Source organism: Myxine glutinosa, chromosome 14 (assembly GCF_964187855.1).
Source record: "Myxine glutinosa chromosome 14, kmMyxGlut1.1, whole genome shotgun sequence".
Lineage (NCBI taxonomy): Eukaryota > Metazoa > Chordata > Myxini > Myxiniformes > Myxinidae > Myxine > Myxine glutinosa.
The window spans coordinates 64,622,879-64,648,463 of NC_136274.1; the positions used below are offsets into that span (position 1 = coordinate 64,622,879).

The 25,585-nt window shown below is 43.1% G+C and overlaps 1 protein-coding gene across 4 annotated transcripts in view; it reads left to right on the plus strand.

Moving 5' to 3' along the window:
• LOC137439853 (runt-related transcription factor 3) overlaps positions 1 to 2,610 on the plus strand; it is a 64,808-nt gene extending 62,198 nt beyond the window's left edge. For all 4 annotated transcript variants that reach the window (XM_068136009.2, XM_068136010.2, XM_068136016.2 and 1 more), the window contains one exon: positions 1,291 to 2,610. In XM_068136009.2, the coding sequence (XP_067992110.2) occupies positions 1,291 to 1,752 (462 nt within the window). In that variant the 3' untranslated portion in view covers positions 1,753 to 2,610. The remainder of the gene's footprint in view (positions 1 to 1,290) is intronic.
• The last annotated feature ends 22,975 nt before the right edge of the window (positions 2,611 to 25,585 follow it).

Below are 25,585 nucleotides of genomic sequence, written 5' to 3' on the forward strand. Positions count from 1 at the left end.
CATCACAATCATCACCATGGTTATCAACAGCAACACCTTTATAATAAGCATTATCATCACAATCATCACCATGGTTATCAGCAGCAACACCTTTATAATCAACATTATCATCACAATCATCACCATGGTTATCAGCAGCAACACCTTTATAATAAACATTATCATCACAATCATCACCATGGTTATCAGCAGCAACACCTTTATCATAAACATTATCATCACAATCATCACCATGGTTATCAGCAGCAACACCTTTATAATAAACATTATCATCACAATCATCACCATGGTTATCAGCAGCAACACCTTTATCATAAACATTATCATCACAATCATCACCATGGTTATCAGCAGCAACACCTTTATAATCAACATTATCATCACAATCATCGCCATGGTTATCAGCAGCAACACCTTTATAATAAACATTACCATCACAATCATCATCGTGGTTATCAGCAGCAACACCTTAATAATGAACATTATCATCACAATCATCACCATGGTTATCAACAGCAACACCTTTATAATCAACATTATCATCACAATCATCACCATGGTTATCAGCAGCAACACCTTAATAATGAACATTATCATCACAATCATCACCATGGTTATCAGCAGCAACACCTTTATCATAAACATTATCATCACAATCATCACCATGGTTATCAGCAGCAACACCTTTGTAATGAACATTATCATCACAATCATCACCATGGTTATCAACAGCCACACCTTTATAATAAACATTATCATCACAATCATCGCCATGGTTATCAACAGCCACACCTTTATAATAAACATTATCATCACAATCATCACCATGGTTATCAACAGCCACACCTTTATAATAAACATTATCATCACAATCATCGCCATGGTTATCAACAGCCACACCTTTATAATAAACATTATCATCACAATCATCGCCATGGTTATCAACAGCCACACCTTTATAATAAACATTATCATCACAATCATCACCATGGTTATCAGCAGCAACACCTTTATCATAAACATCACCAAAAAGATAATCACCAATCTGATTATCATCAATATCCCAAGAATCAACTTCAATACAGTAATAAATATCACAATTTTCATCACCAAAATGGATATCATCGGTATGATCATCCATATGATCATGATTATAATCAAGATCATCACAATTCATGCCCTAGCTGGACTGGATTTATCGGTTTTTCCTCCGATGTGTTTGCTCATGGAAGTTTACCTTCGAGTTTTTTTAAAAATTAATCAACGACCTATGTGTGTTGTCCAATTCAGGGTTCGCCATACCAAGCTGCCTCTGCCTCCTTTTCATCCACCTCCACACCTTTCCAAGCGAGTCCCGCCCATTTCTCAGCCAGCCCAACCCCCTTCATTAACCATGGTCCCTTCTTCCAATGCTCCGCGCCTTTTGGCTCGGGCTCGTCTTCCTTTCAAGCTGGACCCGCACCGTACCCATTGTATTACAGTCACAGCGCCAGTTATCAACTATCCATAATAGAAGGAGAGGATCGACCACCAGTGCACCACCATCAGACCTTCCCCACAATGGGCGCCCCACGCTTAGTTGTGCCAGGGGTAGCGGGCAGCAGCTCCGTGCTTCTGACTCCCGGCCTCTCTAGCTCTGATGGTGACGGTGGTGTTGAGGGAGATGGCAGTAATGAAAACTCACCAAGTTCTGACCTGGTCGAGCCCCACCAAGCCAGGCTAGATCACGAGACCGTCTGGCGGCCATACTGACGCGAGTGTGCTCCCCAACGGACGTTATTAGTCCGTTTCATCTGATGCGGTCCTCGGGGGCAGGGGGCGGGGGGGGGCAGCCAATTATGCGGATCACGTTGAATTGTACACTGTGGTCTTGAATGGGTCCTTCAGCACCATGTGACAATCACGTCAGTCTGCAGATGCCATCACATCCTTAAACTTGAATTGGTCTGTTTGTAGTGTTGCTATTACATGTTTAATGTGGAAACGGGAATTCATCAGCATGACGGAATTTCCACCTCAAAATGCTCCTGATGGATTCATGCCTTAACCACAAGCAACCACAATGTGGTTTGTCACTGTCGTGGGACGTGTGTGTGTGTGTGTGTGTGTGTTCGGGTGTGTGTGTGTGTGTGTGTGTGTGTGTGTGTGTGTGTGTGTGTGTGTGTGTGTGTGTGTGTGTGTGTGTGTGTGTGTGTGTGTGTGTGTGTGTGTGTTCGGGTGTTTGTGAACAAGATATCTGGAAAAGTTCTGAACGGATTTGGATGAAAGTTGGTGGGATGACACACACACACACACACACACACACACACACACACACACACACACACACACACACACACACACACACACACACACGTTTTACTTTTTGGACTTGTTTTCATGTCTGCTTTTGGCTTCACATGAATGGGAATGTTGGGTGGGTCTTCGTGAGCAAGATAAGCTCTACAGGGTCCACAATAAAGGTCAACAGCACACTCAGGACCCCGAACCATGTATAGTCAGTGTTTGTCCCGAACTTTGTCCAGCGTGTAAGGAGACAAAGTGGAAGCCATTTTTGTTTTCCTCCCATGTATTTCACTTTCACGAGTCCAATAAAGGAGAGGATTCTTATTACTTTTTAAACATGCACCACACACGTCAAAGTTTCTTTAAAATTACTTCATGATTATCACTATGTGATAATTACGAGTGTACCACAAGGATTGGGGGCGTACACATGACGTCATAGAGAGTGGGGACGAGGGGCAGGAGAGGGGTTCATGACGTCATGGATTTATAAAGTAATGTAATCCAATTAATCGGTGTCTTGTATGTAGATGACATCTCTTGATATTAAATCGCTTCTGTTTTTTTTTGTTTGTTTGTTTTTTTGTATACTGAATCGAGGCTCGTGAAAGAGTTGATCCGTTAGTTCGTTTTCATGTTTATCTGGTCATGCCACACATTGTGAACCGAATTTTGTTATTGAGGTCATGCCACACATTGTGAACCCAAATTTGTTATTGAGGTCATGCCACACATTGTGAACCGAATTTTGTTATTGAGGTCATGCCACACATTGTGAACCCAAATTTGTTATTGAGGTCATGCCACACATTGTGAACCCAATTTTGTTTTTGAGGTCATGCCACACATTGTGAACCCAATTTTGTTATTTAAGTCATGCCACACATTGTGAACCCAAATTTGTTATTGAGGTCATGCCACACATTGTGAACCGAATTTTGTTGTTGAGGTCATGCCACACATTGTGAACCCAATTTTGTTATTGAGGTCATGCCACACATTGTGAACCCAATTTTGTTATTGAGGTCATGCCACACATTGTGAACCAATTTTGTTATTGAAGTCATGCCACACATTGTGAACCCAAATTTGTTATTGAGGTCATGCCACACATTGTGAACCGAATTTTGTTGTTGAGGTCATGCCACACATTGTGAACCCAATTTTGTTATTGAGGTCATGCCACACATTGTGAACCCAATTTTGTTATTGAGGTCATGCCACACATTGTGAACCAATTTTGTTATTGAAGTCATGCCACACATTGTGAACCCAAATTTGTTATTGAGGTCATGCCACACATTGTGAACCCAATTTTGTTATTGAGGTCATGCCACACATTGTGAACCCAATTTTGTTTTTGAGGTCATGCCACACATTGTGAACCGAATTTTGTTGTTGAGGTCATGCCACACATTGTGAACCCAATTTTGTTATTGAGGTCATGCCACACATTGTGAACCCAATTTTGTTATTGAGGTCATGCCACACATTGTGAACCAATTTTGTTATTGAAGTCATGCCACACATTGTGAACCCAAATTTGTTATTGAGGTCATGCCACACATTGTGAACCGAATTTTGTTGTTGAGGTCATGCCACACATTGTGAACCCAATTTTGTTATTGAGGTCATGCCACACATTGTGAACCCAATTTTGTTGTGAAGGTGATGCCACACATTGTGAACCCAATTTTGTTATTGAAGTCATGCCACGCATTGTGAACCCAATTTTGTTATTGAGGCATGCCACGCATTGTGAACCCAATTTTGTTGTTGAGGTCATGCCACACATTGTGAACCAATTTTGTTGTTGAAGTCATGCCACACATTGTGAACCCAATTTTGTTATTGAGGCATGCCACGCATTGTGAACCCAATTTTGTTGTTGAGGTCATGCCACACATTGTGAACCCAATTTTGTTATTGAGGTCATGCCACACATTGTGAACCAATTTTGTTATTGAGGTCATGCCACACATTGTGAACCCAATTTTGTTATTGAGGTCATGCCACACATTGTGAACCCAATTTTGTTATTGAGGTCATGCCACACATTGTGAACCCAATTTTGTTATTGAAGTCATGCCACGCATTGTGAACCCAATTTTGTTGTTGAGGTCATGCCACACATTGTGAACCCAATTTTGTTGTTGAAGTCATGCCACACATTGTGAACCCAATTTTGTTATTGAGGCATGCCACGCATTGTGAACCCAATTTTGTTGTTGAAGTCATGCCACACATTGTGAACCCAATTTTGTTGTTGAAGTCATGCCACACATTGTGAACCCAATTTTGTTATTGAGGTCATGCCACACATTGTGACCCAATTTTGTTATTGTGGTCGTGCCACGCATTGTGAACCCAATTTTGTTATTGAGGCATGCCACGCATTGTGAACCCAATTTTGTTGTTGAGGTCATGCCACACATTGTGAACCCAATTTTGTTGTTGAAGTCATGCCACACATTGTGAACCCAATTTTGTTATTGAGGCATGCCACGCATTGTGAACCCAATTTTGTTGTTGAGGTCATGCCACACATTGTGAACCCAATTTTGTTATTGAGGTCATGCCACACATTGTGAACCAATTTTGTTATTGAGGTCATGCCACACATTGTGAACCCAATTTTGTTATTCAGGTCATGCCACACATTGTGAACCCAATTTTGTTATTGAGGTCATGCCACACATTGTGAACCCAATTTTGTTATTGAAGTCATGCCACACATTGTGAACCCAAATTTGTTATTGAGGTCATGCCACACATTGTGAACCGAATTTTGTTGTTGAGGTCATGCCACACATTGTGAACCCAAATTTGTTATTGAGGTCATGCCACACATTGTGAACCCAATTTTGTTATTGAGGTCATGCCACACATTGTGAACCAATTTTGTTATTGAGGTCATGCCACACATTGTGAACCCAATTTTGTTATTCAGGTCATGCCACACATTGTGAACCCAATTTTGTTATTGAGGTCATGCCACACATTGTGAACCCAATTTTGTTGTTGAGGTCATGCCACACATTGTGAACCGAATTTTGTTATTGAGGTGATGCCACACATTGTGAACCGAATTTTGTTATTGAGGTCTTGCCACGCAAATTTGTTATTGAGGTCATGCCACACATTGTGAACCCAATTTTGTTATTGGTCATGCCACACATTGTGAACCCAATTTTGTTATTGAGGTCATGCCACACATTGTGAACCCAATTTTGTTATTGGTCATGCCACACATTGTGAACCCAATTTTGTTATTGAGGTCATGCCACACATTGTGAACCCAATTTTGTTGTGAAAGTGATGCCACACATTGTGAACCCAATTTTGTTATTGAGGTCATGCCACGCATTGTGAACCCAATTTTGTTGTTGAAGTCATGCCACACATTGTGAACCCAATTTTGTTATTGAGGTCATGCCACACATTGTAAACCCAAATTTGTTATTGGGGTCATGCCACACATTGTGAACCCAATTTTGTTGTTGAGGTCATGCCACACATTGTGAACCCAAATTTGTTATTGAGGTGATGCCACACATTGTGAACCGAATTTTGTTATTGAGGTCTTGCCACGCAATGTGAACCCAAATTTGTTATTGAGGTCATGCCACACATTGTGAACCCAATTTTGTTATTGAGTTCATGCCACACATTGTGAACCCAATTTTGTTATTGAGGTCATGCCATGCATTGTGAACCCAAATTTGTTATTGAGGTCATGCCACACATTGTGAACCCAATTTTGTTATCGAGGTCATGCCACACATTGTGAACCCAATTTTGTTATCGAGGTCATGCCACACATTGTGAACCCAAATTTGTTTTTGAGGCCATGCCACGCATTGTGAACCCAATTTTGTTATTGTGGTCATGCCACACATTGTGAACCCAATTTTGTTAGTGGTCATGCCACACATTGTGAACCCAAATTTGTTATTGAGGTCATGCCACACATTGTGAATCCAATTTTGTTGTTGAAGTCATGCCACACATTGTGAACCCAATTTTGTTATTGTGGTCATGCCACGCATTGTGAACCGAATTTTGTTATTGAGGTCATGCCACACATTGTGAACCGAATTTTGTTATTGAGGTCATGCCACACATTGTGAACCCAAATTTTGATATTGCGGTCATGCCACACATTGCGAACCGAATTTTGTTATTGAGGTCATGCCACACATTGTGAACCCAATTTTGTTATTGTGGTCATGCCATGCATTGTGAACCGAATTTTGTTATTGAGGTCATGCTACACATTGTGAACCGAATTTTGTTATTGTGGTCATGCCACACATTGTGAACCCAAATTTTGATATTGCGGTCATGCCACACATTGCGAACCGAATTTTGTTATTGAGGTCATGCCACACATTGTGAACCGAATTTTGTTATTGTGGTCATGCCACACATTGCGAACCGAATTTTGTTGTTGAGGTCTTGCCACACATTGTGAACCGAATTTTGTTATTGAGGTCATGCCACACATTGTGAACCGAATTTTGTTATTGAGGTCATGCCACACATTGTGAACCGAATTTTGTTATTGTGGTCATGCCACACATTGTGAACCCAATTTTGTTGTTGAGGTCATGCCACGCATTGTGAACCCAATTTTGTTGTTGAGGTCATGCCACACATTGTGAACCCAATTTTGTTGTTGAAGTCATGCCACACATTGTGAACCCAATTTTGTTATTGAGGCATGCCACGCATTGTGAACCCAATTTTGTTGTTGAAGTCATGCCACACATTGTGAACCCAATTTTGTTGTTGAAGTCATGCCACACATTGTGAACCCAATTTTGTTATTGAGGTCATGCCACACATTGTGACCCAATTTTGTTATTGTGGTCGTGCCACGCATTGTGAACCCAATTTTGTTATTGAGGCATGCCACGCATTGTGAACCCAATTTTGTTGTTGAGGTCATGCCACACATTGTGAACCCAATTTTGTTGTTGAAGTCATGCCACACATTGTGAACCCAATTTTGTTATTGAGGCATGCCACGCATTGTGAACCCAATTTTGTTGTTGAGGTCATGCCACACATTGTGAACCCAATTTTGTTATTGAGGTCATGCCACACATTGTGAACCAATTTTGTTATTGAGGTCATGCCACACATTGTGAACCCAATTTTGTTATTCAGGTCATGCCACACATTGTGAACCCAATTTTGTTATTGAGGTCATGCCACACATTGTGAACCCAATTTTGTTATTGAAGTCATGCCACACATTGTGAACCCAAATTTGTTATTGAGGTCATGCCACACATTGTGAACCGAATTTTGTTGTTGAGGTCATGCCACACATTGTGAACCCAAATTTGTTATTGAGGTCATGCCACACATTGTGAACCCAATTTTGTTATTGAGGTCATGCCACACATTGTGAACCAATTTTGTTATTGAGGTCATGCCACACATTGTGAACCCAATTTTGTTATTCAGGTCATGCCACACATTGTGAACCCAATTTTGTTATTGAGGTCATGCCACACATTGTGAACCCAATTTTGTTGTTGAGGTCATGCCACACATTGTGAACCGAATTTTGTTATTGAGGTGATGCCACACATTGTGAACCGAATTTTGTTATTGAGGTCTTGCCACGCAAATTTGTTATTGAGGTCATGCCACACATTGTGAACCCAATTTTGTTATTGGTCATGCCACACATTGTGAACCCAATTTTGTTATTGAGGTCATGCCACACATTGTGAACCCAATTTTGTTATTGGTCATGCCACACATTGTGAACCCAATTTTGTTATTGAGGTCATGCCACACATTGTGAACCCAATTTTGTTGTGAAAGTGATGCCACACATTGTGAACCCAATTTTGTTATTGAGGTCATGCCACGCATTGTGAACCCAATTTTGTTGTTGAAGTCATGCCACACATTGTGAACCCAATTTTGTTATTGAGGTCATGCCACACATTGTAAACCCAAATTTGTTATTGGGGTCATGCCACACATTGTGAACCCAATTTTGTTGTTGAGGTCATGCCACACATTGTGAACCCAAATTTGTTATTGAGGTGATGCCACACATTGTGAACCGAATTTTGTTATTGAGGTCTTGCCACGCAATGTGAACCCAAATTTGTTATTGAGGTCATGCCACACATTGTGAACCCAATTTTGTTATTGAGTTCATGCCACACATTGTGAACCCAATTTTGTTATTGAGGTCATGCCATGCATTGTGAACCCAAATTTGTTATTGAGGTCATGCCACACATTGTGAACCCAATTTTGTTATCGAGGTCATGCCACACATTGTGAACCCAATTTTGTTATCGAGGTCATGCCACACATTGTGAACCCAAATTTGTTTTTGAGGCCATGCCACGCATTGTGAACCCAATTTTGTTATTGTGGTCATGCCACACATTGTGAACCCAATTTTGTTAGTGGTCATGCCACACATTGTGAACCCAAATTTGTTATTGAGGTCATGCCACACATTGTGAATCCAATTTTGTTGTTGAAGTCATGCCACACATTGTGAACCCAATTTTGTTATTGTGGTCATGCCACGCATTGTGAACCGAATTTTGTTATTGAGGTCATGCCACACATTGTGAACCGAATTTTGTTATTGAGGTCATGCCACACATTGTGAACCCAAATTTTGATATTGCGGTCATGCCACACATTGCGAACCGAATTTTGTTATTGAGGTCATGCCACACATTGTGAACCCAATTTTGTTATTGTGGTCATGCCATGCATTGTGAACCGAATTTTGTTATTGAGGTCATGCTACACATTGTGAACCGAATTTTGTTATTGTGGTCATGCCACACATTGTGAACCCAAATTTTGATATTGCGGTCATGCCACACATTGCGAACCGAATTTTGTTATTGAGGTCATGCCACACATTGTGAACCGAATTTTGTTATTGTGGTCATGCCACACATTGCGAACCGAATTTTGTTGTTGAGGTCTTGCCACACATTGTGAACCGAATTTTGTTATTGAGGTCATGCCACACATTGTGAACCGAATTTTGTTATTGAGGTCATGCCACACATTGTGAACCGAATTTTGTTATTGTGGTCATGCCACACATTGTGAACCCAAATTTTGATATTGCGGTCATGCCACACATTGTGAACCCAAATTTTGTTATTGCTGTCATGTCACACATTGCGAACCGAATTTTGTTATTGCGGTCATGCCACACATTGCGAACCGAATTTTGTTATTGAGGTCATGCCACACATTGTAAACCCAAATTTGTTATTGGGGTCATGCCACACATTGTGAACCCAATTTTGTTGTTGAGGTCATGCCACACATTGTGAACCCAAATTTGTTATTGAGGTCATGCCACACATTGTGAACCCAATTTTGTTATTGAGGTCATGCCACACATTGTGAACCCAATTTTGTTATTGAGGTCATGCCACACATTGTGAACCCAAATTTGTTATTGAGGTCATGCCATGCATTGTGAACCCAAATTTGTTATTGAGGTCATGCCACACATTGTGAACCCAATTTTGTTATCGAGGTCATGCCACACATTGTGAACCCAATTTTGTTATCGAGGTCATGCCACACATTGTGAACCCAAATTTGTTTTTGAGGCCATGCCACGCATTGTGAACCCAATTTTGTTATTGTGGTCATGCCACGCATTGTGAACCCAATTTTGTTAGTGGTCATGCCACACATTGTGAACCCAAATTTGTTATTGAGGTCATGCCACACATTGTGAATCCAATTTTGTTGTTGAAGTCATGCCACACATTGTGAACCCAATTTTGTTATTGTGGTCATGCCACGCATTGTGAACCGAATTTTGTTATTGAGGTCATGCCACACATTGTGAACCGAATTTTGTTATTGAGGTCATGCCACACATTGTGAACCCAAATTTTGATATTGCGGTCATGCCACACATTGCGAACCGAATTTTGTTATTGAGGTCATGCCACACATTGTGAACCCAATTTTGTTATTGTGGTCATGCCACGCATGGTGAACCGAATTTTGTTATTGAGGTCATGCTACACATTGTGAACCGAATTTTGTTATTGTGGTCATGCCACACATTGTCAACCCAAATTTTGATATTGCGGTCATGCCACACATTGCGAACCGAATTTTGTTATTGAGGTCATGCCACACATTGTGAACCCAATTTTGTTATTGTGGTCATGCCACACATTGCGAACCGAATTTTGTTGTTGAGGTCATGCCACACATTGTGAACCGAATTTTGTTATTGAGGTCATGCCACACATTGTGAACCGAATTTTGTTATTGAGGTCATGCCACACATTGTGAACCGAATTTTGTTATTGTGGTCATGCCACACATTGTGAACCCAAATTTTGATATTGCGGTCATGCCACACATTGTGAACCCAAATTTTGTTATTGCGGTCATGTCACACATTGCGAACCGAATTTTGTTATTGCGGTCATGCCACACATTGCGAACCGAATTTTGTTATTGAGGGCATGCCACACATTGTGAACCCAATTTTGTTATTGAGGTCATGCCACACATTGTGAACCCAATTTTGTTATTGAGGTCATGCCACACATTGTGAAGCCAATCTTGTTGTTGAGGTCATGCCACACATTGTGAACCCAATTTTGTTGAAGTCATGCCACACATTGCGAACCGAATTTTGTTATTGTGGTCATGCCACACATTGTGAACCGAATTTTGTTGTTGAAGTCATGCCATGCATTGTGAACCCAATTTTGTTATTGTGGTCATGCCACACATTGTGAACCGAATTTTGTTGTTGAAGTCATGCCACGCATTGTGAATCCAATTTTGTTATTGAGGTCATGCCACGCATTGTGAATCCAATTTTGTTATTGAGGTCATGCTACGCATTGTGAACCCAATTTTGTTATTGAGGTCATGCCACGCATTGTGAACCCAAATTTTTAATTTGGTCATGCCACGCATTGTGAACCCAATTTTGTTGTTGAAGTCATACCACACATTGTGAACCGACTTTTGTTAATTTGGTCATGCCACACATTGTGAACCCAATTTTGTTGTTGAAGTCATGCCACGCATTCTGAATCCAATTTTGTTATTGAGGTCATACCACACATTGCGAACCGAATTTTGTTAATTTGGTCATGCCACACATTGTGAACCCAATTTTGTTGTTGAAGTCATGCCACGCATTGTGAATCCAATTTTGTTATTGAGGTCATGCCACACATTGTGAACCCAATTTTGTTGTTGAGGTCATGCCACGCATTGTGAACCCAATTTTGTTGTTGAGGTCATGCCACACATTGTGAACCCAATTTTGTTGTTGAAGTCATGCCACGCATTATGAACCCAATTTTGTTGTTGAGGTCATGCCATGCATTGTGAACCCAATTTTGTTGTTGAGGTCATGCCACACATTGTGAACCCAATTTTGTTGTTGAAGTCATGCCACACATTGTGAACCCAATTTTGTTGTTGAGGTCATGCCATTTTAGGTGTAATCGGCTATTTTAGCCTCCCAATCGGGCTTTAATACCTTGAGCCATGAGGAAGCTGGCACATATCTCCAGTAATGGCTGCATGACCTTGATGGTACACAGATGATTATTTTATGAGGAACAATGGCTCGGATTGCCCGTCTCGTATCGACACTGACCGGAAGAAGGCAATGGCAAACAGCCCACTTCGGTCCATATTTCCATGAAAACTAATGATGATCAAAAATCAAGAGATGTTAAAAACTGCTCACGGATACGTGTGTCGTTCGTTTAATTTCCTTGTATAAATATATTGTGCACATCGATGATCTATACGCATAATGAACTTGGTAGATCTGAGAAAAAATATGTAGGACAACTCGCACCGACACCCACAATGTTCGACTACAACCTCAGTTGAGAATTTTTTCATTCGTCAACATCGAAAAGCAGATCCTTACACCTGGAAGAGGAAGAAGAGGAACGTCTCTCACGTGTGTTTCTTTTTTAAAGGACGACGCTGTTGCTTAGCTCTGCTTAGCAACGCGGCCTGGTAACCGATCGAGGCATCAAACAGTGTTTCAATTCGTCCGCGTTCTCTTTGTCCTGTTGACAACCTGTAACCTGGATCTTTCTAGTGCAGATCTTCAGTTTTGAAATGGACCGTCGTTTCTCCAGCACGAGGCTGCGTGTCCCCCCCGGGTTCCCCGCCCTTTTGGAGTCTCTAACAGTCGAGGTTTGCATCTGCTCCACTATCTTGTTTCATTACAAGCATTACATTTACAGTAATACAAATAATTTTTTTGTTTTATTTTTAACAAGCTAGAATCATGTTTCTATTAAAGGTTATTTTTGTTCTATCACCATTTGTAAATGGAGAGATTTTCTAAACCGTTGGAATGTAAGATATATTATATTGCTTTGCGAGGAGGCTGTGTCTCATGTCGTGTGGGTTCGACACCCAATGTGCTCAGGTCGGACAAACATTCACTTTTAAACTCCTCGTGGTGAAGAGCGAGTAAGGAGTGCTGCACCCCGGAGCACGCCGCTCACTGTGTACGGATGGAAATAAATGACTGTCTGTTTGCCTGTCTGTTTCACTGTATGTGTGTCTGTTTCACTGTATGTGTGTCTGTTTCACTGTATGTGTGTCTGTTTCACTGTATCTGTTTCTCTGTTTGCTTGTCTGTTTCACTGTATGTGTGTCTGTTTCACTGTATGTGTGTCTGTTTCACTGTATCTGTTTCTCTGTTTGCTTGTCTGTTTCACTGTATGTGTGTCTGTTTCACTGTATCTGTTTCTCTGTTTGCTTGTCTGTTTCACTGTATGTGTGTCTGTTTCACTGTATCTGTTTCTCTGTTTGCTTGTCTGTTTCACTGTATGTGTGTCTGTTTCACTGTATCTGTTTCCCTGTTTGCTTGTCTGTTTCACTGTATGTGTGTCTGTTTCACTGTATGTGTGTCTGTTTCACTGTATCTGTTTCTCTGTTTGCTTGTCTGTTTCACTGTATGTGTGTCTGTTTCACTGTATCTGTTTCCCTGTTTGCTTGTCTGTTTCACTGTATGTGTGTCTGTTTCACTGTATGTGTGTCTGTTTCACTGTATCTGTTTCTCTGTTTGTTTGTCTGTTTCACTGTATGTGTGTCTGTTTCACTGTATCTGTTTCTCTGTTTGCTTGTCTGTTTCACTGTATGTGTGTCTGTTTCACTGTATCTGTTTCACTGTATGCGTGTCTGTTTCACTGTATGTGTGTCTGTTTCACTGTATGTGTGTCTGTTTCACTGTATCTGTTTCTCTGTTTGCTTGTCTGTTTCACTGTATGTGTGTCTGTTTCACTGTATCTGTTTCTCTGTTTGCTTGTCTGTTTCACTGTATGTGTGTCTGTTTCACTGTATCTGTTTCTCTGTTTGCTTGTCTGTTTCACTGTATCTGTTTCTCTGTTTGTTTGTCTGTTTCACTGTATGTGTGTCTGTTTCACTGTATCTGTTTCTCTGTTTGCTTGTCTGTTTCACTGTATGTGTGTCTGTTTCACTGTATGTGTGTCTGTTTCACTGTATCTGTTTCTCTGTTTGCTTGTCTGTTTCACTGTATCTGTTTCTCTGTTTGTTTGTCTGTTTCACTGTATCTGTTTCTCTGTTTGTTTGTCTGTTTCACTGTATCTGTTTCTCTGTTTGCTTGTCTGTTTCACTGTATCTGTTTCACTGTATGTGTGTCTGTTTCACTGTATCTGTTTCTCTGTTTGCTTGTCTGTTTCACTGTATGTGTGTCTGTTTGACTGTATCTGTTTCTCTGTTTGCTTGTCTGTTTCACTGTATGTGTGTCTGTTTCACTGTATGTGTGTCTGTTTCACTGTATCTGTTTCTCTGTTTGCTTGTCTCTTTCACTGTATGTGTGTCTGTTTCACTGTATCTGTTTCTCTGTTTGCCTGTCTGTTTCACTGTATGTGTGTCTGTTTCACTGTATCTGTTTCACTGTTTGCCTGTCTGTTTCACTGTATGTGTGTCTGTTTCACTGTATCTGTTTCTCTGTTTGCTTGTCTGTTTCACTGTATGTGTGTCTGTTTCACTGTATCTGTTTCTCTGTTTGCTTGTCTGTTTCACTGTATGTGTGTCTGTTTCACTGTATCTGTTTCACTGTTTGCCTGTCTGTTTCTCTGTTTGCCTGTCTGTTTCTCTGTTTGCCTGTCTGTTTCTCTGTTTGCCTGTCTGTTTCACTGTTTGCTTGTCTGTTTCACTGTATGTGTGTCTGTTTCACTGTTTGCCTGTCTGTTTCTCTGTTTGCCTGTCTGTTTCACTGTTTGCTTGTCTGTTTCACTGTATGTGTGTCTGTTTCACTGTTTGCCTGTCTGTTTCTCTGTTTGCCTGTCTGTTTCACTGTTTGCTTGTCTGTTTCACTGTATGTGTGTCTGTTTCACTGTTTGCCTGTCTGTTTCTCTGTTTGCCTGTCTGTTTCACTGTTTGCTTGTCTGTTTCACTGTATGTGTGTCTGTTTCACTGTTTGCCTGTCTGTTTCTCTGTTTGCCTGTCTGTTTCACTGTTTGCTTGTCTGTTTCACTGTTTGCTTGTCTGTTTCACTGTTTGCTTGTCTGTTTCACTGTTTGCCTGTCTGTTTCTCTGTTTGCCTGTCTGTTTCTCTGTTTGCCTGTCTGTTTCTCTGTTTGCCTGTCTGTTTCTCTGTTTGCCTGTCTGTTTCACTGTTTGCTTGTCTGTTTCACTGTTTGCTTGTCTGTTTCACTGTATGTGTGTCTGTTTCACTGTTTGCCTGTCTGTTTCTCTGTTTGCCTGTCTGTTTCACTGTTTGCTTGTCTGTTTCACTGTATGTGTGTCTGTTTCACTGTTTGCCTGTCTGTTTCTCTGTTTGCCTGTCTGTTTCACTGTTTGCTTGTCTGTTTCACTGTATGTGTGTCTGTTTCACGGTATGTGTGTCTGTTTGCTTGTCTGTTTCACTGTATGTGTGTCTGTTTGCTTGTCTGTTTCACTGTATATGTGTCTGTTTGCTTGTCTGTTTCACTGTATGTGTGTCTGTTTGCTTGTCTGTTTCACTGTATGTGTGTCTGTTTGCTTGTCTGTTTCACTGTATGTGTGTCTGTTTCACTGTATCTGTGTCTGGTCTCTGTTTGCCTGTCTGTTTCTCTGTTTGCCTGTCTGTTTCACTGTTTGCCTGTCTGTTTCACTGTATATCTGTTTCTCTGTTTGCCTTTCTGTTTCCCTTTATATCTGTCTGTTTGCCTGTCTGTTTCTCTGTATGTCTGTCTGTTTGCCTGTCTGTTTCACTGTATATCTGTTTCTCTGTTTGCCTTTCTGTTTCCCTTTATATCTGTCTGTTTGCCTGTCTGTTTCTCTGTATGTCTGTCTGTTTGCCTGTCTGTTTCTCTGTATGTCTGTCTGTTTGCCTGTCTGTTTCTCTGTTTGCCTGTCTGTTTCTCTGTATGTCTGTCTGCTTTCCTGTCTCTATCTGTATGTCTGTCTGTTTGCCTGTTTGTTTCACTGTATGTCTGTCTGTTTGCCTGTCTGTTTCTCTGTATGTCTGTCTGTTTGCCTGTCTGTTTCTCTGTATGTCTGTCTGTTTGCCTGGTGGTTTCACTGTATGTCTGTCTGTTTGCATGTCTGTTTCTCTGTATGTCTGTCTGTTTGCCTGGTGGTTTCACTGTATGTCTGTCTGTTTGCATGTCTGTTTCTCTGTATGTCTGTCTGTTTGCCTGGTGGTTTCACTGTATGTCTGTCTGTTTGCCTGTTTCGGATTCCGATACCGATTCCACCGTCATTAGCAGTTTTGAAGGTTCTCAGAATGTTGAAACTTAATATCAGTGGGATTTTGAATAAACTTTTGGGTTCTTGAATTATACTTCGATGTAAGACGTAGACTGTACGGAAGTGGCAGCACCAACCAGTCACGGCTTGTCATGAAGAAGAAGATTTACACTTTTAATCACAAAATTACCCATGATATCTATTTTGTCGGGTAAAGGGACTGATTAGCGTCAAGGTGGTCTGAGTGTTTGGGTTCCCCTTTAAGTGATCACCAACCCCATTCCTTTGTGGGTGTTGGGGAGTGTTTTTGGCTCCAAAAATTAAAAAGTAAATTAATTTATTTAAAGTACCAACAAGATTAGGACAGCACGTGCCAACACATGGTACCCTTGCTGGCGTTAAATTAAATGTCAAAACAACACCTACAACACCTGCTGGTGGCTATAGTTGTATATATTATTAATTAATAGCAAGTACACTGGTGTTATGCATATTCTCCCACAAGTTGTTTTTATTGATATTGATTTTGAGATAAAAAGATGTGCAGGACTTAAAATAAAAAAGTCAGGAAACAGTATTTGGCAGTTCGGAGGTGAAGCCTCCACCAGGGGGTCATTTTGGCCTCACCTACCTAGTCTGACACCAGAATAGAGTTAAAGGAGCAGTAGACGAATCAAGTTAGTCTGCCATGTCTCCGTCGTACATTGGACATGACCATGACCATGACCATGACCATGACCATGACAGGATAATTACCAGGTCGGTTCGTGTGATGACCGACCTGGATCACACAAATGGTTGTTAAAATGCGATAACGGATAAACCATCGATCGCTCAACAAATGAAAGGCTCGCTCGAAGCCAGGCCGGCCGTCCTGCTGTTGAAACGGTAATTGGTACTTGGAGGTGTGACGGATCGCGGTTGGATCAAACGTGTGGTGCACCTGTTGTGTGGTACACCTGCCGCAGGTGCTGAGGGAGCAGCCCAGGAACCTCGCTCAATTCGCCGCACAGCACTTTGAGCGATTGCTGGAGAAAAGACGCGGTGAGTCCCAAACACTCGGGATGTCTTGGTCTTCAAGGCTTTTAGCCAATGGGCAGATGGTCTTCCCTTGGTAATCGTGAACGCATTCAGAACATACAAGGAAGTGAGACTGGAGAGGACACTAGGTCCATCGTGCCTGTACCATATTCACATTTCATGAACATTATTACTTAGAAAATCAAAGATTTCTCAAGTATATCGGTTGGTCTTGTGCGTTATTCTGTCTGTCCATTTGTCTGTTTGTCTGTCAATCGCCTACAGGCCACAATTATAAACTGATCTTCACGAAACTTCACCAATTGGTAGAGTTGGTCATAAGAAGCAATCCTATTGATTTTGAGGTCATAGGGCAGAGGTCATCTTGAGGTCAAATTCCTAAAATTGTCATTTTTCATCCAATTGACTTGAAAGTTGAACAGCATTTGAATGAATGAATGATCGTTTTAAGGGCGGGGGTTAGCCTTGCGGGCCCCATGACAATCATGGTTCCCTGTTTGAGGCAATGTTTTTATGGCCGGATGCCCTTCCTGACGCCAACCCTTGGTCACGCTCCTACGATGCGCAGGGATATCGATATTTGCATATCGAGTCTAAATTGGGAAACCAACTATTTTAAGGCCAAAAGGTCAAAGGTCAAACTTGTCAAAGGTCAAACTCGAGGTCAAGCTCGAGGTCAAACTTCTAAAATCATCCATTTTCATCTGAAAAATCGTCACTTTTCATGCTATTAACTTGAAAGTTAAAGAGCAATTGCATAGTACATCACTGAATTGGGAAAACTATTTTAAGGCCAAAAGGTCAAAGGTCAAACTTGTCAAAGGTCAAACCCGAAGTCAAACTCGAGGTCAAACTTCTAAAATCATCCATTTTCATCTGAAAAATCGTCACTTTTCATGCTATTAACTTGAGTGTTAAAGAGCAATTGCATAGTACATCACTGAATTGGGAAAACAACTATTTTTGAGGTCAAAAGGTCAAAGATCAACTCAAGGTCAAACTTCTAAAATCATCCATTTTCACCTGAAAAATAAACAATTTTAATCCGATTGAACCTGCTTTGATTAAGATCGTCAATTTAAATCTTAACGAAATGGACAATTTGATGTATCCATGGCAACCTTTTTTGGGGGGGGCGGGGCGGGGGGGGGGGGGGTGGGGGGAGTGGTGGATTTTGAAAGTATCATGCTCTGCACGACGTCTTTCTTGTTTATGGAGTAACCGTGTTGTTGTAATTAACTTAAACTTGACAGCCATTCAATGTTCAGATCACTTTTCTAACTAACAAACATACCCCATCTAATCTGTAAGAAGGAAAGTGTTGGGGTCCGAAAGATCTTCCGTCACCTCTGTGTTGTCCAGCCTTGCATGAGTTTGATTCTCGGCCTGACGATAAACTGTCCAATTATTATTATTATTATTATTGTGTACAGAATCGAGGCTCGTGTAAGAGCTAACACATTGAACATGAAAACATGCACAGGCACACAAAACATGCAATGAAGGGAGCGGGAGACAAGAGGGGGGGAGAGAGAGAGAGAGAGCTAAGCACACAAGCACAACAACAGTAGGGAACAGGGATGTCGGTAGATCTGTGGAAGGGAGAGGGATGGGCAGGAGGGAGGGGTACACGGTATAAAGCAAATGAACACTTCTAGGTATTTCAGGAAATAATTTGGGGATTTAAAGAGGCGGATTCGGGGTGTTTTAACGGGGGTAGAAAAGATCAAGGTTTTGGATGGGAGAAGATAAGAGATGGTGGTGAACAGATGTTTATGTGAATTGAATTGTGAATTTAAATTGAATTGGTGAATTGAGAGATGGAGCCAAAAGTGTATACAGCACGATATCTCAAAAAATTGTGGACGTATTCGGACAAAACGGGTTTTTTTTTTTTGGTTTTTTTTGTATACTGAATCGAGGCTCGTGAAAGAACTGACATTTACTTCACAAACAAATCAACCAGACAAACAAAATACCCAAAAAGAGGGAGCGGAAGACAAGATGGGGAGAGAAGGGGAAGCACACAAACACAACATTTGAGAGCAGGGAGATGTGTGGAAGGGAGAGGGCTTGGGGGGAGGAAGCGTGGGAAGGGGGGGGGGGGGGGGGGGAGGGAGAAGTATAAAACACAAGGACACCAAGGACTTGCAGGACAGAAGTTGGTATTTCAAAAAAGTGGAATTGGGGTGAAATTAGCGGGGGTAGAAAAGATCAAGGTTTTGGATGGGGGAAGATAAGAGATGGTGGTAAACAGCTGTTTTAAAGACCTGGAGGGGGGAGAGGGATTGCAGGGAGTGAGGGAGTTTGTTCCAGAGGCGGGAGAAAAGAGGAATGAAGGAGTGAAGGTGAGCAGAGAGTCTTGATTTTGGCAGTTTGACCATAAGAGGGTTGCAGGCAGATCTTGTGCGACCTGTAGGAATATTTGCGGGACAGAGCCCAGAGAGAGCTGGGGGGGCAAGGCCAGAGAGGAGTCGGTAGAAGACGGAAAGACCACCAACCTGCCTGCGGTGAGTGAGTGAGAGGCCCTTGGAGTTAGCTTCATCGCAGGAGATTGCAATGATTCTGAAAGCTTTGGTTTCAACAGCGTGAAGACGAGCTAGGTATGAGTCAGGAGCACCAGCCCAGAGGGGAGAGCAGTATTCCATTGAGCTGCGGATAAAAGCCTTGTATGTGGTGAGGAGCTCAGGTGTGCCAAGGAAGGACTTCGCACGACGGAGGATGTCCAGTCGGCGACTGGCTTTGGAGGCTAGATTTGAAATGTGGTTTTCCCAGGAAAGATCATGGCAGATAGTGAGACCCAAAAGCTTGAGTGACAGAACTTCTTGGAGAGGATTATTCAGAAAGTGGATGGGAGGGTTGTCCAGTCGGTCTTTTCGGAGAGAATTGAGATTGTGTCGATGAGTTGAGTTGAGTTGATGAGTTGATGAGTTGAGTTGTCGATGGTGGATGAGTTGTGTCGGTAACGAGAATGAGCCGATTCGATTTTGGTTCAGGTCCAGATGCACATCTGCCCTATCAGTGGCTACAAACCGTAAACTATTCAGCTAGGTGGAGGTATGTTCTCTACCGAGTGCCGTTCTAGTTTCACTTGCACTTATTCCCAGCCATTTTGTATCCATGTGCCGGAGACGTTTTGTGATGTCCTTCACAGTCTGACATCACTGCTCGGTGATCTAAAGAACGAGAAGCAAATAATGGTGATGGTTATGGCTTCAACTGTGGATGAAATGCTGAGCTGCTTTGTTTTGTTTGTGTGTAGCAGAGACGGAAAGAAACGAGGCAGCAGCTTCAGCACGGGGGTTGCATCCTCGGCCTAATAACGATCACCCATTATCTGTAAGTATACCAGAGGGTTCCCAAATGTGAGCCACAGTTACTGATTGTGACACTGACATCGTGCACCGGGGGTTTGGGATAACGAAACGTCATTGTAATCTCTTAGATCCTTCTCACAGATCCGAATCGCGACTGTTGACCTGTGCTTATGGCTTCCTGCAGGGGGAGCTGCTTCACTTGGAAGAAGAAAAGGAAAACGCAAAACTGTGAGTGAGGGCGAGGCAAGACCACACCAACCAGGGGAAGTGATATTGCAGTGTTCGAAATGACATTAAATGCCAATAAGACGAGAGCCCGGTACTGATAACTATATGAGCATCAACAAGTGAGAAAGGGCAGGAGACAATTTGTGGTTACCTGTGTGGGTTGTAACACCGGCAGTGAAAGGCCATGTGCGGTGTAGCAGCAACTCGCAAAACAAACGTTTTTCAGCATCTGGTTAACAGTGCTGGAACACCATTTTCTTATCATCCTGGTTACTTATGCCTCCACCAACAAAGTCGCGGAGGCATCATGTCCATCCGACCGTCTGTGCATCCATGATAGGCTTTTGTTGCCGTGATAACTTGAGAACGACTGAAGGGATCTAAGCCAAACGTAGTACAGGTATGTGTATTGACGTAAAGACGAACAGATTAGATGTTGGGGTCCATAGGTCAAAGGTCAGATGTCCCGTCGGGAAAGATTCTGTTACTGCACTAACTTGTGAATCATTGATGGGATTTTAACCAAACTTGGTAAAAGTATATATTATGATGAAAAGATGAACTGATTCTATTTGGGCATCAAAGGTCAAAGGTCAGAGGTCATGTCAGGTAAAAATGTGATAGTTGAGGACAGATGAAGGTATTTAAATCAAAGTTGGTACAAGTATGTATAATGATGTAATAATGTGGGCGGAGTCATATCAGTCGACATCACGAGGTCAAAGAGTGCCGTTCTGGTCTTAACAGCTTCACAATGTAAATATTCCATTATTGAGGGAAGTGTGAAGAAAAACAAAATGGTCAGGTCAAAACCCAACATTTAAATTGCACTAATTGTATCTCTCATCCAGGACTACGGTTGATCCAAGAGAAAACATCCCAATTGCTGGAAACGATGCATCATCTACAAGGAGCAAAAAAACACCATCAACACAACTCCCTGTCGATGATGCCGATGCTGTTGGTGCTGGGCCTGGAGAACAAAATTACAGTACAGCAGGTTTCACCCGACGTAGTGGAACTTGGGAGCCAGTCGCAGCAAATGATATCGACACCAATGAACAAATGGCTGAATCGGGGGAGGAAAATGAGGAGGAGGTTGTGATCGAAGAAATAAATGAGAATGCAGTTGAAGATGAGGGAGATCGAAAGGTTGGAGGAGAAAGTGGTAAGATTGAGGAAAAGGGTGAAGATGAGGAGTTGGAGGAGAGAGGCAAAGCTGAGTACTCAGTGGAGAAGGAAGAGGGTGATAAGGCAAAAAAGAGAATATCGGCAGAGGAGAAGGATGAGGATGACGGTGAGGAGAGGGGAGAGGATGAGAGGGTGGAGAAAAGGGGAAGGAATGATGAGATTGAGGACAGGGAAAAGCATGAGGAGTTGAAGAAAGGTGAAGGCAGAGAGGTAGTTGCTAGAGATGAGTGTGAGGAAGCAGTGGAGAAAGATGAGGCAGAAGAGGAGGTGCTGGAAGAAGGTAATAGTGAGGAGGTAGAGGAGAAGGGCAATACTGGGAAGGAAGCATCGAGGGGTGAGGTCAAGGAGGCAAACGAGAAGGTTGAGGACATTGAGGCAAAAAATAACAGAACAAGTGCAGAAGTGGCAGATAAGGTTGAGGAGATGGAGCATACGGAAGTAATGGGAAAAGAAGAGAATGAGGAAGAGGAGGAAGATAAGCAGTCAGAGGCCAAAAGGAAAGAGGTAAATAGGGAGGAGTGTGATGAGGGAGAGCAGAAAAAAGGGGGTAATGAGGAAATGGTGGAGTCAAAAGGGATGGGTAATGAGGCAGAAAAAACGGTTGAGAATGGTGAAAAGAATGATGAATATGATGGCATTGAGGCAGAAGGGAATGGGGTCGGTGATGATGTGGAGAAATACATGTGTGAGGAGGAGGAGGAGGAAGAGGAGGAGGAGAAAACTGAATCCAAGAACATGGAGGAAAAATATGAGAATGTTAATATTGAGAAGGAAATTGATATTGGGGAGATGATGAGCCAGGTCGTTGAGATGGATGAAAAAGGAAGGCATAACGATGTGGAGAAGAATGAGGGAGAAGAGGTGGAGGATGAGGGGAAGAGCAAGGGAGAAAGGGTAGAGGATAAGGCAAAAGAAGAAGAGGTGGAGGAGTATGAGGGAAAGGAAGAAGAGGTGGAAGAGAAGGGCAAGGAAGAAGGGGTGGAGGAAAAGAATGATGCAGAAGAGTTGAAGTGTGAGGAAGAGGAGGTTGAGGATAAGGATAAGGACAAGGAGGAGAGGGATAAGGATGAAGAGGTGGAGGAGAAGAGTGAACACATTGAGGTTGAGAGGAAGAAGGATGAGGTTGAAGAGATGGAGTGGAAGGGCAAGAGAGAAGAGGTGGGGGAAGAGAAGGGTGGAGAGATGGAGATGGAGGAGGAGGAGGCAGGGGAGAGTGATGGTAAAGAAGAGGATGAGAAAGCTGATGGGCAAGCAATGGAAGTGAAGGCAAAGAGAGAAAAAGCAGATGCGACGGGTAGGGGAGAGCAGATGGAGGAGAAAGGTGAGGATATAAAGGCAGAAGACAACGATGTCAGGGACAAGGATGAAGACAATGATGGGGCAGAGGCAAAAATCAATGATGAAGAGGTGGAAGAGAGTGGTGATGGTGAGGAGACTGATTCTGAGAAGGTGGAGAAAAAAGGTGAGGGCATCAGAATGGAGGAAATGTGTGAGGACATTGACATTGAGGAGATGAGCAAGGTCATCGAGATGGAGGAGAGATGCGAAAGTGAAGGGGTGGAGGCAAAGGGAGAGATTGTCAAAGTGGAGGAAATGTACAAGGAAGTTGAGATTGAGAAGAGTGAGGGTATCAAGATGGAGGAGAAGGTCGAGGGGATTAATGAGGAAAAGGGTGTAGGGATTGTGAAGAAGGATGAGGGGATAGTGGACGAGAAGGATGACGGGATAGTGGATGAGAAGGATGACGGGATAGTGGATGAGGATGACGGGATCATGGAGGAGAATGATGAGGGGATCTGGATCATGGGAGAGAATGGTGAAGAGATGGAGGATAATGGCAAGGAGATGAAGGACAAAGGCAAAGGGATCATGGAGGAGAAGGCTGAGGGGGTGACGGAGGAAAAGGGTGAAGGGATGATGGAGGAGAAGAGAGAGGGGATGATGGAGGAGAAGGGCGAAAGGATGATGGAGGAGAAGGGTGAGGGGATGATGGAGGAGAAGGGTGAGGGGATGATGGAGGAGAAGGGTGAGGGGATGATGGAGGAGAAGGGCGAGGGGATGATGGAGGAGAAGGAGAAGGGCGAGGGGGTGATGGAGGAGAAGGGCGAGGGGTTGCTGGAGGAGAAGGAGAAGGATAAGGGGGAGGGGATGATGGATGAGAAGGGTGAAGGGATGATGGAGGAGAAGTGCAAGGGTGTGATAGAGGAGAAGAAGGGCGAAGGCATGATGGAAGAGAAGGGCGAAGGGATGATGGAGGAGAAGGGTGAGGGGATGATGGAGGAGAAGGAGAAGGGTGAGGGGTTGCTGGAGGAGAAGGAGGAGGAGAAGGGGGAGGGGATGATGGATGAGAAGGGTGAAGGGATGATGGAGGAGAAGCGCAAGGGTGTGATAGAGGAGAAGAAGGGCGAGGGGATTATGGAGGAGGAGAAGGGTGAGCGGATGATGGAGGAGGAGAAGGGTGAGCGGATGATGGAGGAGGGGAAGGGTGAGGGGATGATGGAGGAGAAGGGTGAGGGGATGATGGAGGAGAAGAAGGGCGAGGGGATGATGGAGGAGAAGAAGGGCGAGGGGATTATGGAGGAGGAGAAGGGTGAGGGGATGATGGAGGTGGAGAAGGGTGAGGGGATGATGGAGAAGGAGAAGGGTGAGGGGATGATGGAGGAGCAGAAGGGCGAGGGGATGATGGAGGTGGAGAAGGATGAGGGGATGATGGAGGAGAAGAAGTGTGAGAGGATGATGGAGGAGGAGAAGAGTGAGGGGATGATGATGGAGGAGGAGAAGGGTGAGGGGATGATGGAGGAGGAGAAGGGCGAGGGGATTATGGAGGAGGAGAAGGGCGAGTGGATGATGGAGGAGGAGATGGGCGAGAGTATGATGGAGGAGAATAAGGGTAAAGGGATGGTGGAGGATGAGAAGTGTGAAGGGATGGTGGAGGAGAAGGTGGTTGAAAAGGTGATGGAGAAGAAGGGCGAGTGGATGATAGAGGAGAAGAAAGGCGACTGGATTGAGGAGAAGGTTGAGAGGATGGAGGGGAAGGGCTATGGCGACAAGAACGGGAAGGAAAAGGAGGAGGACAATGGTGACTGTCTGGAGAAGCACGATGGGGTGGGGGAGGAGGACGAGGATAAGTGGTTGGACGGGAAGGATGAGGGTGAAAGGAAGGGGACTGTTGAGAAGCTTGAGGAGAAAGATGAGGGAATTCAACCGGAGGGTGTGGGAAAGGTGGAGGTTGAGCACGAGGGTGAGGCTTTGGAGTTGGAGCAGGATGGCGGGGAGATAGAGTTGAAGGGTAACGAGAAGGTTGATGATCAGGAGATGCAGGGTGAGGCAGATTACCAGCAGTTGGAGGAGTAAGGCGAGGATGTGAAAACAAAGGGAATTTATGTGGATGTTGAGAGTGATCAGAAGCGTAAGGGCATTGAGGTGCAGGACCGTAGTGAGACCAAATTAGAGGAGAAGGACGAAGGTACTAAGTTGGAGGACATGTGTGTAGATGTTTAGATTGAGGAGAAGAATTGAAGGCCATTGAAGTGGAGGAGTAGGGCAAATTATATTTATTATAGGGAGATACAATGGGAAGATGTTGTTGAATGCACCGAAGAGTAAGAATACAACCGAAGAAAGTTGAAGAAAAGTAACTTGCTTAATACGCGACTTTTGAAATGACGTATGAATGCTAACTAGGCCTTTAATGCAAGCAGTGTGTGTGTGTGTGTGTGTGTGTGTGTGTGTGTGTGTGTGTTTATAATGACTCGGTTATGCTCACCGGGCACTTTTAACCTGCCATT